The sequence below is a fragment of the Anopheles aquasalis genome, chromosome Y (genome assembly GCF_943734665.1).
Source record: "Anopheles aquasalis chromosome Y, idAnoAquaMG_Q_19, whole genome shotgun sequence".
In the NCBI taxonomy this organism is placed as follows: Eukaryota; Metazoa; Arthropoda; class Insecta; order Diptera; family Culicidae; genus Anopheles; species Anopheles aquasalis.
Window position 1 is genome coordinate 2310830 of NC_064879.1, and position 17063 is coordinate 2327892.

At 50.3% G+C, this 17063-nt stretch overlaps 2 protein-coding genes across 4 annotated transcripts in view; both read left to right on the plus strand.

Moving 5' to 3' along the window:
* The window catches only part of LOC126579762 (probable ATP-dependent RNA helicase CG8611), a 16558-nt gene extending 7141 nt beyond the window's left edge, over nucleotides 1–9417 (plus strand). The window contains exons 4-5 of the mRNA XM_050243336.1: nucleotides 8775–9060; nucleotides 9139–9417. Of these exons, the coding sequence (XP_050099293.1) occupies nucleotides 8775–9060; nucleotides 9139–9352 (500 nt within the window). The 3' untranslated portion in view covers nucleotides 9353–9417. The remainder of the gene's footprint in view (nucleotides 1–8774; nucleotides 9061–9138) is intronic.
* LOC126579771 (cytochrome P450 4d8-like) overlaps nucleotides 1–17063 on the plus strand; it is a 431039-nt gene that overhangs the window by 124292 nt on the left and 289684 nt on the right. The gene's annotated exons all lie outside the window — the stretch shown is intronic.

Genomic DNA, 17063 nt, shown 5'->3' on the forward strand with positions numbered 1-17063 from the left:
TGCTCTGTCGTTTGTTGGTGCTGGTGGCGGTGGTGGTGGTGCTCCTTCATCCACCCACACGACACAGCTAAAGTGGCAGCAATTTTCTCCCTCTTCCTTCCTTCTTTTCCCTCTTGCTTCGTGTGATCCGTGTGTTTGCGGTTGTGCGTGTGGTTATGATGCAAGATCCTGGCGCCTGCAAAAGAGAGAGAGAGTCCGTTGCCTATTTTTGGTAGCGCGCGGGAGGAAGCTTTTGTTTGTGTAAAAGTCAGCGCCGGGAGTGCGCGCGTGCCTGCGGGGAAGGGAAGGGGAAAAAGGTGTTTTTCAGGCTGGCAACCTGCTGCTGCGGATTGTGCTCGAGAGAGAGAGAGACAGAGAGAGAGAGAGAGAGAGAGAGAGAGAAAAAGAGAGCGAAAGAGAAAGGAATCGAATGGCGGGAGGGGGGGGGGGGGTGTTTTTGGGTGGATTTTGGGGAGCACAGGGGACACAAGAACAGGATCACTTTTCGAACGACTATAGCGCCTGCCAAGACACAGCGGCGCGTCACCCGAAGAAACGGCGAGAAGAAACATGGAAGCCGAGAAAGGTTTTTGGGAGCTCCACCACCGACGAGAGATCCGCGAGATGGCGCGAGATGGCAAGCGCTAGTACATAGGATCCGGATTTATATAATCTATATACCCTCGATCCATAAAACTTCCACTAAACTCCGAAAGCGGACTCCGAAAAGGACTCCATTGGAAGATTTGGAGCGGCCAGTGGGTGTCTTCTTTCTTGCTTGCTCTCTCTCTCTCTCTCTCTCTCTCTCTCTCTCTCTCTCTCTCTCTCTCTCTCTCTCTCTCTCGTCAACAACCGTGTGGCAAGAAGTCTACCGCCAAGGTGAACACACTGCCCAACAAAGTGCGAGGCAGCATGCGGCGTAATTAGATTTGGAAGCGATTTTCGTGCACACTAACCGCCCCGTAGAACTCGAATTTTCTGGCTTGCTCTTCTCTCTTTCTCTCACTCTCTCTCTCTCTCTCTCTTTCTTTTACGGTGCAGCAGCCAGTTCGCTCGTCATCACACGTCCTCGCCTAGCCTAGCTGGGTACCGCGCGCCGCAACAGGAGCAGAATTTACAGCAAATTCAATTTGATTCATCACATCGCAAATGCTTCCCCTTCCCGCCAACAGCCGTCCCCCTGATGATGGCCCAGGGAATGGGTCCATTAAGTGAAAGGTCCTTGCCGGCACGGCACAGCACCGAATTCCTGGTACCAGGTCTAAAAAAGGGCGTCCACCAGGGAAGCACGAAGAAGGGGGGCTACTCCATCCGGTGCTACGGTCCTGGCCCCTTATCCAGGACACCAATCCAGATGCGGCCGATTGGTGGTGCGCCGTCGTTTGAAGTTTGGAGCATTTTCATCTCCCCGGATGATGCCCTGCTGCTGTGTAAGGCGATATGGCCCTCCGTCATCCGGGAGACATTTTTCAGCCCCCACCCCCTTAACGGTGCTCTCATTAGTGGTAGGACCTTCCCTCCCCCCGGGTGGCTCCTCTCCACGCACTGTTTCTAACTGGTGGCGTTGAATTTGGCGCCGAACCCGACCGACCGTCCGACCGACCGGCGTTCGCACAGCAGCGAATGCAAATTAGCCACTTCTCGAGAGCAGGAGATGCGAGGCCCCCCCTCGCCACACCACGCCACGCCACGTCTCGAATCGATTTAATTGATGTTATTAATATCGACACATTAGTCGTCCAGGTGGAAGGTGGGGCACGGAGCGTGAGTGCTCCGGAATCGGAACGCCCTGTCAACCAACGCTGGTCGGTGTGTGTGTGTGTTCGTTTGGTATTGAGGTTAAGGCATGGCGTGGTATCGAATCGAATCCAAATTACGAGGTTTCAGTTTCGAGCCGCCGACAAACGAACGAACGTCTAAAGTAATGGGGTTGTGGATGGTCTAATACCAGGCCGGAAAACTGGATAATTATGACGGCCTGTCCTGTTTCGCTACGGTGCGGTCACCATTCCCCTTCTCACCCGCCCCCTTTGGAGCGCTCGAAATTTGAATTACCAAAGCGCAAAGAGGTCCAGTCCGACCCGGGCCCGGTTACTGCCCCTAGCTGCCCTTCCGAATTGGATTAGTGCACACAGCCATGCCAGTCCGGAGGACGTCCATTGAAGCCCCAAACCCAACCCAAAAAAGGAGCACACAGCCACAACGGGTTTCGGCTACTGCTGCTGCCTCTGCTGCTGCGGGATACTGGGTTCGGATGAGTATATTTTATTGAATTATTGTTATTTGTTAATTATCGGAATCCACATCCCTCCTGTGGGGCTGTCCGGTGTCGTTGTCGACGTCGACATCGTCGTTGTCGTCGTCCTGCGGTCCGTGCGCTACGTTGATTACTGTCGACGGATGCACGGTACTACTGGCACTCCGTGTCTGCACTCCGTAGGTAATGTTTGTTTAATTTTATTCCTATCATCCCCTATGCAGTAGTAGCAGTCCTCAGCATCATCAACATCATCGTCGCTCATCACTATTCTGGATGTTCGATCGATAAGCTCGGCTTGGCGCATTGATGTGCGTGTTCGTATGTGTGTGCGTGTGTAATACTTAATTCTCCTGCGCGGCACTGGAACGGTGCCGAAATATCCCTGGCAATTGGATTACCAATGGCCAACCACCGCTGAAATGTTGTGAGCGAAAGTGCGTGGACCTTTATGGATAAGCCGCCGAAATGGAGAGAGAGAGAGAGAGAGAGAGAGCGTGAAAGAGGAAAATTTCTTTGATTAGTTTTGCCAAAATTGTGGGCACAGCATTGGCACATGGATACTTCAGGAACTGTCTCCTCTCTCTCTCTTTCCCTCTTCCGCCGTTGGGGCCTTGGAACCTGTCCGCTTTGTGGTGTGTCACCAAAGGAATGCTAATAATCGCATATAATACCAACTCGATATTCCGATCGATCCGCCGAGAGCTGAGAGCCGAGAGAGAGAGAGGGAGCCGGACTGGGAACGATACAGAGACACGGCGCTTGACGAAAGGCAAATTAAATCAAATCGTGTTCTCGATTGGTGTGTACGACCAGAGGACCCCAGTAACGATGATGTCGGAGCTGATGTTCCGGATTCTCGCCGGTAGCTCGCCTGGTTTCCGGGGTATGCGGTTTCTCGGCCGCGATTGCGATTACCCCCCCCCCCCCCCCCCTCCCGATCGGTGTCGGTGAGAATTTGCGCACTGGGAAATTAGAAATTTAATTCGATTTATGGCTTAATGGGGGTACATACTTTACTGCTAAAGAACGGTTTAGCGCGAAATTGCAGAAGCAAATGGCGTCCGTATAAGTCAGTGCTGCGGAAAAAAACAAATCGATTCCTTGCTCTGTCTCTACGCTACTAATTACTGCTATTTGTGAAGGATGTCTGCCTACGAACTTGGCGTGAAGAGTGATCACAGTATGATCAAACCGGGTTCGTCGCTTACACGGGCCCGTCTTTCGATTTGGACCCAAAAACGGCTGATTTTTTGTCGATTTGTTTGTAGTACACTATCTACCTAAACAAGTGTTTCCTAAATGCCATATTACAGGGGGGACTTCGGTATTGGACAAAAAATAGGTCCGACGTAATCATTCAATTTTATTTTTTTTATTTAAATGGCATACTAATCTACAACTTTTGATGAATATTTGGTATTGTTTTGAGCAACATTCATCGATAAATTAATCCATGGCATCAAATTTTGGTACACATCTGAAATATTTAAATCGATAATCGTTAGAAGGATTATAAGTTTATCTAGGTAACCTAGGAGAGTTTTTGATTGTAGCCGCGTGATAGGTCGTTTGAAATATCATGAGGCATCAGCCGAGATTCCAAACTCCAGATTCTGCGATTGATCCAAAAATTTTAAACAATATTAATGAAAGGATCAGCATTCATAAAAGAAAATGGAAAACATAAATGTGACGAAAAAATATATTAGGTTGGAGCATAACTCTTTTCGTTTTTTTTAGTAAAATTTTAAAGGAATACATTTTTGGTTTTAAGCAACTTTATTCAACCAAAGATGATCCATTTTGGTTAATCACCTTTTGCCATTTTTCGGCTAAACACATAATTCCTTTAGTGTAAAAACTCCGTTGTTTATCGCTGAAAAACTGTGATACGAAGTTTTCACATGCTTCTCTTGAAGTCAGCGGTACTCCACTAAGGGAGTTTTGCATTGAACAAAACAAGTGGTAATGCGATGGTGCAAGGTCTGGGCTATATGGAGGATGCATCAAAACTTCCCAGCCAACCCCTCCCAGTTTTTTCCGAGTCATCAAAGATGTGTGTGGTCTAGTGTTGTCATGGTGGAAGACGATACCCTTTCTGTTGACCAATTAGAACCATTTTTCCTCGATTGCTTGCTTCAATCTCATCAATTGGTCACAGTAAAGTCTAGAATCAATAGTTTGACCAGGCTGGAGTAGCTCATAATGAATGATTCCTCTCCAATCTCACCAAACGCACAGCATAACGCTTTCCGTGGCGTCAATCCTGGCTTTGGGATCGTTTGTGTAGCTTCTGCATTCTTGCACCATGATCTTTTTCGCACGTCATTGTCATATTAGATTCACTTTTCATCTCCTGTTACCATTCGCTTCAGAACCGGATCGATTTCATTTCGTTTCAGCAAAGAATAGCAGATATTAATTCGGTCCAATAACTTTTTCACAGACAATTCATACGGTATCCAAACATCGAGCTTTTTTTTTGCAGCCACCCTTTTTTAAATGGTTCAAAACCGTTTTATGGTGAAGGTTTAGTTCTTTAGCGATGTTACGGCTGCTTATGTGACGATCTCTGTCTATACTTTCAATAATTTCATCGACTTTAGCAACGATAGGGCGACCAGAGCAAGGTACATTTTTAACATCAAAATTTCCAGAACGGAAGCGAGCGAACCATCGTTGTGCCTCGCGATATGATCCAGCATTGTCCCCGTAAACTTCACAAATTTCATTTGTGGCTTGCGTGACATTTTTCCCATTTTTATAAAAAAAAATTCAAAATATAGCGAATTGTTTCACTATTTTCACACATCTTTGAACAGCTATAACTTTGTGCCCACTACCCACCCAGATACATTAAATGTCCCTTAAAACAACGTGGTATGAAATGACATAATGTGATTGATAACGGTGGAGATAGACGATTCCAAAGCTATTTATTGCCAAAAACCGACAAGACTTGTGCTCCAAACTAATAGATACCGAAGTCCCTCCCCCTTTAATGGAGATGACTTTGACTTGAAGCAGCTGCTCGAACTATTTCCAATCAATCTGATTTGTTGGTGGACGTAACCGACATTTTACTATCGTTACGTTGGCCTTGAAAATCGTGGATCAGCATGCTAGCAGAATGGAACCGTACAGTGGAACAGTGCTCTATCTCTAGAGATGGTGTTTTGTTCCAGGGTTACCGGTAGAATAAAAAATGCGCCCAATATATTGTAGTCTGGCGCAAGGGAGACCGAGTGCAGACTATTTGTTTCGCGCACAATTCGCGCAGAGGATATGCTATCGATTGGCTGCCTTGAAGATGCCCCTTTCGGGTGCAGTGCAGGCCGCAACATTCCTCCAGAAGTCACCAGAAGCTGGGCTGGTAAAGGGTAATTGTTAAAATCCAAAGAATCCGCCGGAACACGGCGCCGGCTGAAGTGATCCCCGTTCCGTTCAAGCACCATGGGTACGACCGCGAGCGGCGCTTCCCAAGCCACGGTTGGTCGCGGTCCAGCAGTGTTCGAATGCAACAAAGTGACTAGTCGCCCGACGTTCGGGTGGAATTGGAAATTAAATAGCACATTTTGATTGTGTGTGCGGTACGCTCCGGGCCCCGTGCGACGGAGCGTTCCCCATGAGAAATAAAAATGCAAATCGCAATCGCAATCGGCGCCATCGTCATCTTATAGCCGCCGGCCCGGCCCCGTGCGCCACGGGGACCGGTTGGGGAACCGGAAGCGGAAGCGGAAACGGGGCGGCAATCGAGTAACGCTGATACCGAAACAATCCTTATTCGCGAGCCCACTCGACACTCATTATTGGGCGACATTCATCGCAATGGCTGATCCCGGGCCACTCGTCGAGGGGGTCGAGTGTCTTTTGCCCGCAAAACACCGCACCGCACGGAGGCAAAGGGGATGGAGGGGCAGGCGTTGTTGGTTTTTCCGGCTCCTGCTCCGGTCACCGCTCTTTCTCTCACGCGCGCGTTTTTTTTCTCTCGCTCGTTGATAATCCGCCATCATCGTCACCATCACTCGAGAAAGGAAGCGATTGGCGCGACTCGCGACGACATTCTCGATGACGAGGACGAGGAGGACGACGACAGGACTCCACGAGTGTTGTGTGTTTGAGTGTGTGTCGCGCACTCGTAGTGGCAGCGAAAATAGGACGTTATGTTTGTTATGTTTCCCTCGTTGCGCATGTTTCCTTTTTTATTTAACTCGTCTCGCTCTCTCTCTCTCTCTCTCTCTCTCTCTCTCTCTCTCTCCCTCACACTCTCCCGGGGCTTCTCTGTTAGTCTGCAGGACTCAGTCAGCCTCTTTCGCTTGTTCTCCCCCTTTTTTTTGTGAGGTTCTGTTGCTGTTTTTTTTCTTCTTCTTTTTGGCACACCCCGGGCCTGGGCCTGGGCCTGAGCCTGGGAAAATATATCCCCCGCCAAGCGAGACGATAGGACAGAGTGAGCGAACGAGACAGGCAAACGCGGAGGGTGAACGAGAGATCGAGACCGAGTGCTGCTCCTGCAGGCTGAACCCCTTTTACTGGAAATGCGCTGCGTTGTGCTGTTGCTGTGCCCCCGGTACATTACGTCCGATTATTAGCAAAAAGAAGAACATGAAGAAGAAGAAGAAGAAGAAGGAAAAAAAAGCGGCCAAACGAAACGGAACCCAAGCGGTGCAGGCAGGCAAGGCGAGGCGAAGCACTCGAGAATGGAGTGACTGCGAGCGAGTGAAGTGTAAGTGTACGCGCGCCTATATACCAACTGGACTCTTCAGAAGTCATTAAGCGTCCATTAAAAGTGAGCAACTTCAATGACTTTTCAATAGGGCGCGCGGTGGCGCAGGCGAGATGCGGCGATGCCCCTTCTTGACTTCTTTTGCTTTAATTTTTTAATGTTACCCATGGGGGCCCCTGCCCCTGCCTGCCGCCCCCCGGGCGTGCTATTATCCTTGCTCTTTTCGCCCCGGCTTTCGACACCGAGAGTCGCTGGGACGCGCAGAGAGAAAAAGGACACACTGAAGTGGCGTGAAGTGGCGTCAAGTGGCCGCAGCTCCGCTCCGCAACGGCACTTCACTGTAACAATGGCGATGCGTGTGTGCGAACGAATGTCCTGTGGTACTCCCAGGGAAACCGTGGTCGATGAGTGGGTCGGTAGTCTCCACTGGTTTGGCGCGATGGGATCCGCCATGGGATTGCTTCGAACTCGGACCCGGAAATGATCCAAAGCATTAGCCTGGGCTTTCCGCTGTCACTCACCCAGTAAGCCCCACTGGACATCGAGTTCCCGGTTCAGATTGCTATATTAATTCGTCTTTTTCATCAGTTCCTACGGGGGAGGGGGGGGGGGGGGGTGATCATCAAGAGTGGCTTGGTGATCGGTTGATCGGAGTGGGCGCGCGCGCGCGCGAAGGAAAGGAAGTGAAACATTAATCCCCATAAGCAGACCGCGCACTTGGTGGTCCACACATGCACGCGCACTACAAAAAAAAAGGCTCCATATTGTTCTGCTGATGATGAACCGAGGGAACCCGGGCTTGGGGGCTTGGTATCTGGCTATTGAGATCTGCTCGCTTGCGTACGCTATTGCTTGCCTCATTTAGATGCCCCCCCCCCCCCCCCCCTCTCTCCATACCTCTCGCTAGGCCCCTTCTCTGTAAGGCACTTAACTCGCTCTCCGGGGGTCTCTCCGCATCTTGAGACTAATCCTCCCGTGTTGGAGGTGAAGGAGGAGGTGGGAAATGATAAAATAATTGTTACCAATTGAACAGCACGGCACGGCACCTTCACGCGCTGTGTTCCGATTGCCTACCCCCCCTCGAACACAACCGAGATCATCATCAGCAGCAGCAGCAGCAGCAGCCGACAACCACGCAGAAGGCACAAAGGCAGTGGTTTCTAATGTCTACCGCATCCGCACCAGCCTGCTTGATGGATGGATGAGCTCTCTGGTCGAGGCTGATGCCGGAATTAAGGTGCTAAGAACGCGCTGGTGCTGCTGCTGCTGCTGCTGCTGGTGGTCGGTGTGATTATTGTTATTTCCTAATATCAATTGAAAATTTTCGGTGGTTCGGCTCCGAACGCCCCCCCCCCCCCCCCCCCTGGGGAGGGAACCCGGAATTCAATCTACAGAATAAGGAGAAGATGGTGAGGGCAGGCCGGGGGTGGGGGGGTAGGGGGGGCGAAACCCCCCAGAAGGAAGCGAAGTGTACTTTCAATGTTTGTTTTCGGGGCGGTCCGGACCGTTTGAATCTCATATCCTGCCCAAAGTGGGATTTGTTGGGGCCGGTGGGGGTGGGGTGAGGAGGATGCCTTTAATGAGAGTTTAACACGCGCCGCCACCACCGCCGCCGCCGATGGGAGAGCGGAATCGAGACGGGCCGACCACTGCTTGGTTTCCAGTACTCAGTTAATGAGCTTCAACTTTAACAACCGCCCTCTTCTCTCTCTCTCTTTTTTTCTTTTCCGCTTCCTGAACTGAATCTGGACCGCACCGCATCGGATGGCGATCGTGGGAAACCCCAACGTGCAACGTGGCAAACGACACCAGCGTTCGTCTCGTGGGTGCGCTACTACTCCAACTTCCCGAAGGAGCTGCGGCGCATGTTTGCGATCCGGGCGATCCATATGGGCCACTACGCCAAGTGTTTGGGTTTGCGCGATCCCCCGAAGAAGTTCATGTCCGACCATACCGGACCGAGGACCGGTGAAGGATCCTACGCTGACGACGACCATCACGAGCAGCAACCAATGCAACGCCGATTCCCGGGCCGTGGTCGCGGTACTGGGCTGAGGGCACGAGGAGGAGCTTCCGGCGTTGGACGCACCAGCACCAGGTACGATTGCGCGATGGCATGACCTTTCGCTTATCACCTTTTCTTATTTTATTTTTTTGCTCTCCTTCCTTTTTCCAGTGGCAACGGTGCTCGGGGAGCCGTTCCGAGAAGAGGAAACCGTGGAATGGCAGCTGGCGGCAGACGAGGAGGAAGGGGATCGGGCGCCACCGGTACCGGTGGTGGTACCCCGCGGAGAGATCTGGCGGATTATGCGCGACACTCGCGCGTGCTCAACACGTCCGAGTTTGGCAGTGGGCTCGAGCCGGCCCGTAAGAAAGCGAAACAAGCCTAGTACCTACTAGGGCTGCCTGCCGCATGTGCGTACAAAGCAACAGAAATACAACGAATTGTACCGAATTGTAACACGTGGCGAGAATGCAAGTCGATTGGGCGGGGGGAGAAAATTGTCCGAAATAGCGGAACCGATCGGAATCCGGAGATATACCCCTGGGATCCCCGGGCCCAAACCACAAAGACACAAGCACGGCATTACTCGTTGGCGCCACTCGTTCGCGGTTCGCAAAAAGAGCGATCGGGCGCGCATTCCGGAGCGGGCGAGCGCACTCGAAACGGCCCCAAAACCGCACAGACACGGGGAGAGGCGGGGAAACGCGGGGTTGCTACTGCTACTGTTACTGCAGCCAGCTTCCAGGACCTGGCTGGCCGTGGTGCAATCGGTCGCAAATCGCTTGTTCGCTTGTGGCAGTCTGCCCCACAAACCAGTCTGTCCAATCCCGATGCCTGGCGCCACCTTTTTAGTCGCTGATTGCGGGGATTGCGGGACGAAATCCGAAAATGACGAAATTACGCCTTCCATTAGGATGGCGGTGATGACGATGGGTGTTGCATTTCTGCACCTCTCTTTTTCTCTCTCTCTCTCACTCTCTCTCTCTTTCTGTCTCTCTTCGATTGCTTGGTTTGTGCGGTTTTTTTTTTTGTTGGTTTTTACATCCCGGCATGCGCATCCCCCCTCGAGGTAACAGGGGTTACTTTTGATGTTCGTCGTCAAAAGTGGCCGCCGTGGTCGTCAGTATCCCTTCGCTCTTTCTCTCTCTCTCTAGTTCTATCTCTGCTCAGCGGGATAATGACAAGATGATTGCGGTGCTCATCCGGTTAACAGGGTCCTTCTTATGCTTCCACCTCCATCTACTCCTCCTCCTCATTGCAACGAGCGGTACGGACGGAGCGGAGCATTTACCGAGCTCGGTGCAAGTCGGTGGCAGGAAGTGGCTGATTTGATCCCGCGGTTTCGCTTCCACACAGCGCCCGTGCCCCTTTCAGCCCCACGCGCAGATTTCAATTCAATTTAAGGTCATACGTGAGGGATGGACCACGCCGAGCTCTCTCCATCGCAACCCCCCTTTTCCGGCGGTGCGGCCTTCTCTGTGATGTTTTGTTTCGGTGGCGAAGCATGGATGTGGGTGGACCGGGGACAGCGGCATGCTTATTAGTCGATGTGTACTGTGTGGGGCCACCGCTTCGTTCCCTTTTACCTAATTCTGTTTGCTCAACCTCCCGCTTCCCCTCCCCACCCTTTCCATTATTGATCACAAGCAAAGCAAGCCGAGTCGAGCCGATGGGGGAACACAATTATACGGTTAAGGTGGCCAGTGGTGGCACGGCCCGGTACGGCCCAGTGCATAAAAATAAAATCAATCAAACCACAAGGGTGTGTGCGTGCGAGGGGATCAATCGGTTTGGCTTTGGCACCGCTAGGATCGCACGATCGCACGAAAGCCGTGGAACAGCGCCATTCTATTTCGAGCTCGAGCTGTGCTATTTCGGTGGCTAATCAGCTGGAGCTTAGGTGCGTGCGGTGTACATAGCATCCGAAAATCGAGTGACCGAACCGAGCCCGAGCACGAACGGGGTTGCCGAGAATCAGATCGCAGCTTGAAGCCAGCCTGCGAAGCCAGGTAAGACAGGGAGAGGGACGTTGGGGGGGGGGGGGCAATAATAGAGGTACCGCACCCGGTTCTCCACCGAAGCGGTCGGTGCGACTGGCTCCGGAAGAGCAGCAGCAGCAGCAGCAGCAGCAGCAGCAGCAGCAGATTTGTTTTAATTTCGCCCATTATCGCCGTGCACTTCCGATTCCTCCGATTCTGGCGGCGCTTCCCGTTGTGCCGGTCCGGTCATCGGCCCGCGGGTAGCGTTGCTTTCATGCTGCTACGGAACATCTCTGTGTTCGCTGAAGTTGTTGGAGTCTCGTTGTTTATTGATGAAAGACACATGCGTGAACCTGTGGTTCCCCTTTTTTTGAAGGCCATTTTGGGGACTTGTAAAGGGTGAAGGACACCTTTGTTTTGACTGCTACTGGACTGCTGTGAACGATCCTGGTCTTCGGTTGGCGCTGGTGGCGAGAAATGAACATTTCACGGTTGATACTGCATCCAATTATCCACTCCGGGAGGATTTTAGAAACGAAGAGAAAGTTTGTTTATTCAATTTTGAGAAAATATCGCACTTTTTTTCGATTCTCCAAGGAGTAATCATGATCTTGGCTTGACCGACATAAATGTCGTCGATGATGTTTTAGGATCGGTTTTGAAAAGCGTATCTCACTCACAAATTCAGTCACAGGATAGACAATCATCACCACCCATTTGTGGCTTCAATTCGGTGAACGTTTTGCCGAGTTTAACGGCTAAACTTGATGTTGGTTTTTTGTTGAATTTTCATTTTTGTACCGACGACCGAAACAATATTGTCACTTTAAGTGCAATAACTTTCCTTCCAGTGGACCAAATGACATGAAATGTTGACTGAAAGTCGCTAAAGGATGTACCTTTAAAAGAAAAATAACCAAATTAATGTGCCGCCTCCAGAAATGTTCCTATGGAAAAAAAGTCCTGTTTACTTTGCGACCGACCATGTAATTTTCACGGTCAATCCGTACCATTGCACAAAACAGAAAAGCCGCTAACTCCTCTTTAATGTAAAAGAATAGCGCAAATTTGCGAAGTGGCGCCAAAGCAGATAAGAACCGAGCATCAATTGAACTCAATTCTCGGAATCGACCCGGGGATCGCGTACCTGGGAAGCGGCCAAACCTGTGGGTAGGCTGACCTTGATCATCTGCGAACTGAAAAATGGCGTCTTGCTATACTTTAATGGCCAAGATCAAGGTCGCAAGATCGAGGTTCAACTGTTTGTGGAATTGATTCATTGTGACCTTGGCTCTACTAAAACAACGGAAGTCAGCCAGCAGGCAGCAGCAGGTTGGCCACGAAAACGTAAACAAAGTCGTAAGCTAAAACAAAACAATCAACAACTACGGCGAATGCAGGTACCAAAGCAGAAGGAACAGAGGTCACTACTGCAACTTTCCACCCTGAAATTCCCGGAATCGATCTGGGTCGGAATCGAGTCCGTTTTTTTTCTGCAGGCGTGGAATCGGAGTGGAATCGCAGGGTGCAATTCCGGTGCGCCCATCACTAGTGCACCGTCAGTACGCAGATCGGATTCTCGAGTGTTCCGAATCAGCAAACCAGGGCGGTCAGGCCCAGGCTGTGAGGTTTTTACGTGCCGCGGAAACAGTCTCGTTCGTCGGTGGCGGCATAATTGCAGCGCCTCGCCGGCCAAGACCAGCCAAGAGATCGATTATCGGAGAGGAGCCGCCGGTCTCAAATAAAAATATTAAAAAAAAACGATGTCCTGAGGCCGGCTCTGGCGCGCGCGCGCGCGCGCATAAATTATCATCTTTCACGAGTTGGTGTGGGGTGCGCGCGCCGCTAGCCAATGGTGCAACCGGGGCATCAAACGGGGCGAGCATGGCCGTCAAAGTGACCGGCGAACGCGCCCCCCCCCCCCCCCCCCCCCCCCCCCGCCCGCTTTGGTGCTACCGGTCTTAAGCCCCTTGTGTTGGTGTGCTCGGTGTCCGTCCGTGTTGCCACTTATCGTCCAGGCCGTGGGGGGTTAATGCGCAGCCATCGCCACCGTGGCGTCCAGATTTGAATCTGGATGTTGGGGTCTGGAAGCGAGGCAGCGACCAGCCCGCTATCAGCCGCCATCGCATCATCGCCGATGCCATGTGCGCTGATGTTTTGATGGCGGTTTTGACTCGCTGAAAGCTGGCAACGCCAACGAGGTTAAACGGGAGGGGAAGGGGGAGAAGTGCAAGGAAACGTTAATGTGCTGCTCTCCTTCGCTCCTTCTCCTGCTCCACGCTCCGGCTGCCGCTTGTGCGCAGGGAGCAGAGAGCGCGAGCGCGAGAGGCTAGAGCTAATTGATCCCGATTCTTCGATCGGTTCGGCCTGATACACGGCACGGTTGGTTGGAGTGCCTTTTTTTGAGGGGGGGCGGGAGGTTGTGGAGACCCTTGGTGGTCGGTGCGATCCAAAAGCGATCCTAAACGATCGCCGGTGCCACCGGTAGCACTCTGTTGCTTAATTAGCCGCATGCCTAATTAGTAGCAGTAGCAGAAGTCCTCCGCACGCACCTCCAGAGAGCCACACGGTCAGCGATCCGTCTCAGAATGTGCCATCTCATGCGGCGCCCGAAGCTAGGCGAGACGACGAGATGCGCCCCCTTTGCTGGTGTGCGTAGATTGACCAGCGATCAATTCTCGCTCTAATGGTGCCGCCGCTACCACACCGGCCATCCAGCCAAACCGTGGATTATGCGCTAATGGTGATGATGCGCATGATGATGATGATGATGATGATGGGTGATGGTTGATGGTTTGATGGTTTGATGGTTGGTGAATGGTACGCTGAAGGTTCTGGGCTTCTGCTTGGCTTTAAAAATCGCGCTAAATTGAAACGCCAAACATCGTGGCGACACGTGGCTTCGCTTCCCTGCAAGACTGATTGCGGAGTGTGCGGCGCGTCTCTATCGTCAGCTTTGTATTCGTTAAAGTGCATTAGTCTACACTATGTTTCATAATGATAGCCTCACCATGTTTTTTTTTTGATCTTGCGCTCGAATAAAGCGCCACAAAAATTATTAAAAATACTGTAAATGTTCCTTTCATCGTTAAAACACGTATGCCGTTTGAAGTTTGAAAAAATATTAAAAATTGTGGATTTGGGAGCCAAAAATCCAAAACTGATGTGTTTCATAATGATAACCTCACGCTACAGACAAAAATAAATTAAGAAGGAAAACAGTTCATTAGGCTATCAATGTTATTTTATTTACAATCAGTAACTCCTTCGTTACTATTAATTGGCTAGAAATGCGGGTTGGCATGCTTACAGCGAGCATGAAAAATGTTGCAGTGCGCAAGGAGATCGCCATGCACTCTTATTAGCTACCTCCACCTGATCTATGGTGGCAAATTGCCTACCATTCCCGTAAATATCACGAACTAACATCCGCCAAACATTCTCCAACGGATTTAAGTCCGGAGAAATCGCTGGCCAGGATATTACATTGATGTTTGTATACTTTAAGTAGGCATGAGTCGCCGTGGCGGTATTATTTTACTGAAATAAAATATTTTTTCACGATGGTTTTGCTTCAAATATGGCTTCAAATGGCCTCCATCTTAATTTAACTTTTTTGTAGCGTTAGGCTATCATTATGAAACACCTCATTTTTGGGGATTTTGGCTCCCAAATCCACAATTCTTATAAATAAAAAACAAGTTATTATGTTTGTTTGTTCGCGTATCACTCAAAATCTACCGGGCCGATCTTCACCAAACTTGGCACAAAGATAGCTTATCCCCCCAGATGATTTGGGGGTCTTTTTCCAGGATTACCCTTCCTTCTCCCCCCTCCCTAAATACCAATGTGTTAGAAAAATGCATAGCTTTGGTGGTTTACAAGCAAATTTCTCCATATTTTCAAACTCTCACAATTGTTGCTGGATGCTTTGGATACCATGTGGCAAAGTTTGGTTCATGCTGGATTAGGGGGAGTGGTAATCTAGGGTAATATGGGTGTCATTTCCAATGTTTTTGGGGTCTCTAAATTGATTGATTACATCAAAGCGGAGTTAACTACATTCTTTCACCTTCCGCATTCCCTAATGCCTCGCAATTCAAAGCAGGTTTATAGTAAGCTTAAATCAATAGATGGTTTTTGGTCCTTCATAGTAATTTAACCCCAATTTGTTCCAAAAACAAAGAGAAAGAGAGATACAGAGAAAGAGAGCGAGAGAGAGAGAGAGAGAGAGAGAACGAGAGAGAGTGAGAGAGAAATGGAGAGAAGAAACCTGTACATCGACCGCAACTTATAAAAAAGGTGCCAAAACCAAGTTCGTTGACTATGTGGCACAATTTGCGTGTTTATCCCTCTCAGCAGGATTGGTAAAGTCTGAATGCAAAGTGTAAAGACACAAACCATTACATCGCCAGCATGCAAGGCTTTTCCGCCAAATGAAAAATGAGTTTGGAAATGGAGAGCATAGCTTTCCAGTTAGCAACAAGAATTCAATTGGCACCGATCTTTAACACTAGATATCGGTTGTAGCGTTACCGTTAAATTGTTGTTTTAACGAAGATAACTTTCATTACTTGCACATTGCCCAAATGGGGGATTTGTTATGAGTTAACCGTGGACTGGCTGCTGTTTATGATCATAAATTATCGATGTGAATGAATTATTTTTACTCTTCTTATTTTGGTCAGTATCTTCTACAACCGGCATGCTCTCAAGATAAAACTCAAGCTGATAGACACGTTAAATGCTATAAATGATATCGTGCTAGAAAGATGGACCAAAGGGAAAAAACCATACCGTATACCCGTATGAAATCGGGAAAATCAGCTAGTTTTTAATATTTTTTCAAAATTCAAACGGCACACGCCTTTAAACGATGAAAGGAACATTTACAGTATTTTCAATTATTTTTGGGGCGCTTTATTCGAGCGCAAGAGCGAAAAAACAAGGCGAGGCCATCATTATGACACATAGTGTAGCCCCTATAGAGAGCAAGCTCCACCACCAGTCTGTGGATCACAAAAGTCCACAGTCTTTTTTTCCGGGCAGGCGCTTCTATCCTGCCAGGGGCTCGCCGAGGACGCGACACCGCGATGATAGTGGCAAATGGCGCCGGAGCGGCCATGTTGGCGCTTTGTAAGGCAGGAACCAGCAAAAGAAAAAAAAACAAGAAAAGAAAAACAAAAACAGGGCGCCTTTTTACTGCGCTGACTGTGCCCGGCCGGCGTGTAATGACCGGGCTTGCGCAGACCGGGATCATGGCGATCAGGGGGGGAAAAAAAGAGTCGCGAAACAACACAGAATTGGAAGGAAATGGGGGTCGTCCCTGGGTTCGCTGATGCTGCTACTGCTGCTGCTGCTGCTTCGCTTTATCTCCGCCTGTAATACGTATTTAATGATACCAATCGAGCCTACCTTGGCCGGGCAGCCAGTGGCCAACAATTTATCTACATTATTACACAATAATTGCGTCGCCAGGGTCGTCGTTTGTCTGGTTGTCTGTTGTCGCCCCGTTCGTCACCATGCGAAGGAGCCGTTTGGGGCTGATCATGTTGGCGGCGGTCCACCAATCCGAAGCGACTTCTTGGCGACTTGGCTAATGGCTGATGGGGGTCCCTTTAAAAAGCCCTGAAATGGCCCAACCTGAAACAAGGTAGTGGTCCTTGGGGGAGTCCCGGAGACCAGCTAGCTTGAAGTCTATCTCACGCTAGGCGCCACGGATCACCACCGGAAGTTGTCGACGAGATGGGTCGCGATCGACACTCGACTCGACTCGACTCGACTCAAGGGTTCGTTTGTTGATGTGACAGGACCACCGTGCTGGTTACGTTCGATACTAGCCACCTAGGGGGGGTCGGGGGAGGGGGGGATTCGCACACACACCCCGTAACTCGATAGCGGTCGTGCCTGGAGGGGGGGAGTTGGTTGGGGTTGATCCTTACCGGATTCCTTGCCGGTAACTCGATCCCGATCGGCGATCCCTCGAATCCATTAAAAAAAAAAAAAAACATGCCAAACATTGTCAATTTGGCGCGCACGGAGTTCACGGACACGGGTTTGCGTTCGCGATTCGGGGACTAAATGCGGGTCGCGCCCGGAACCGCCAGTTAGTTCCGT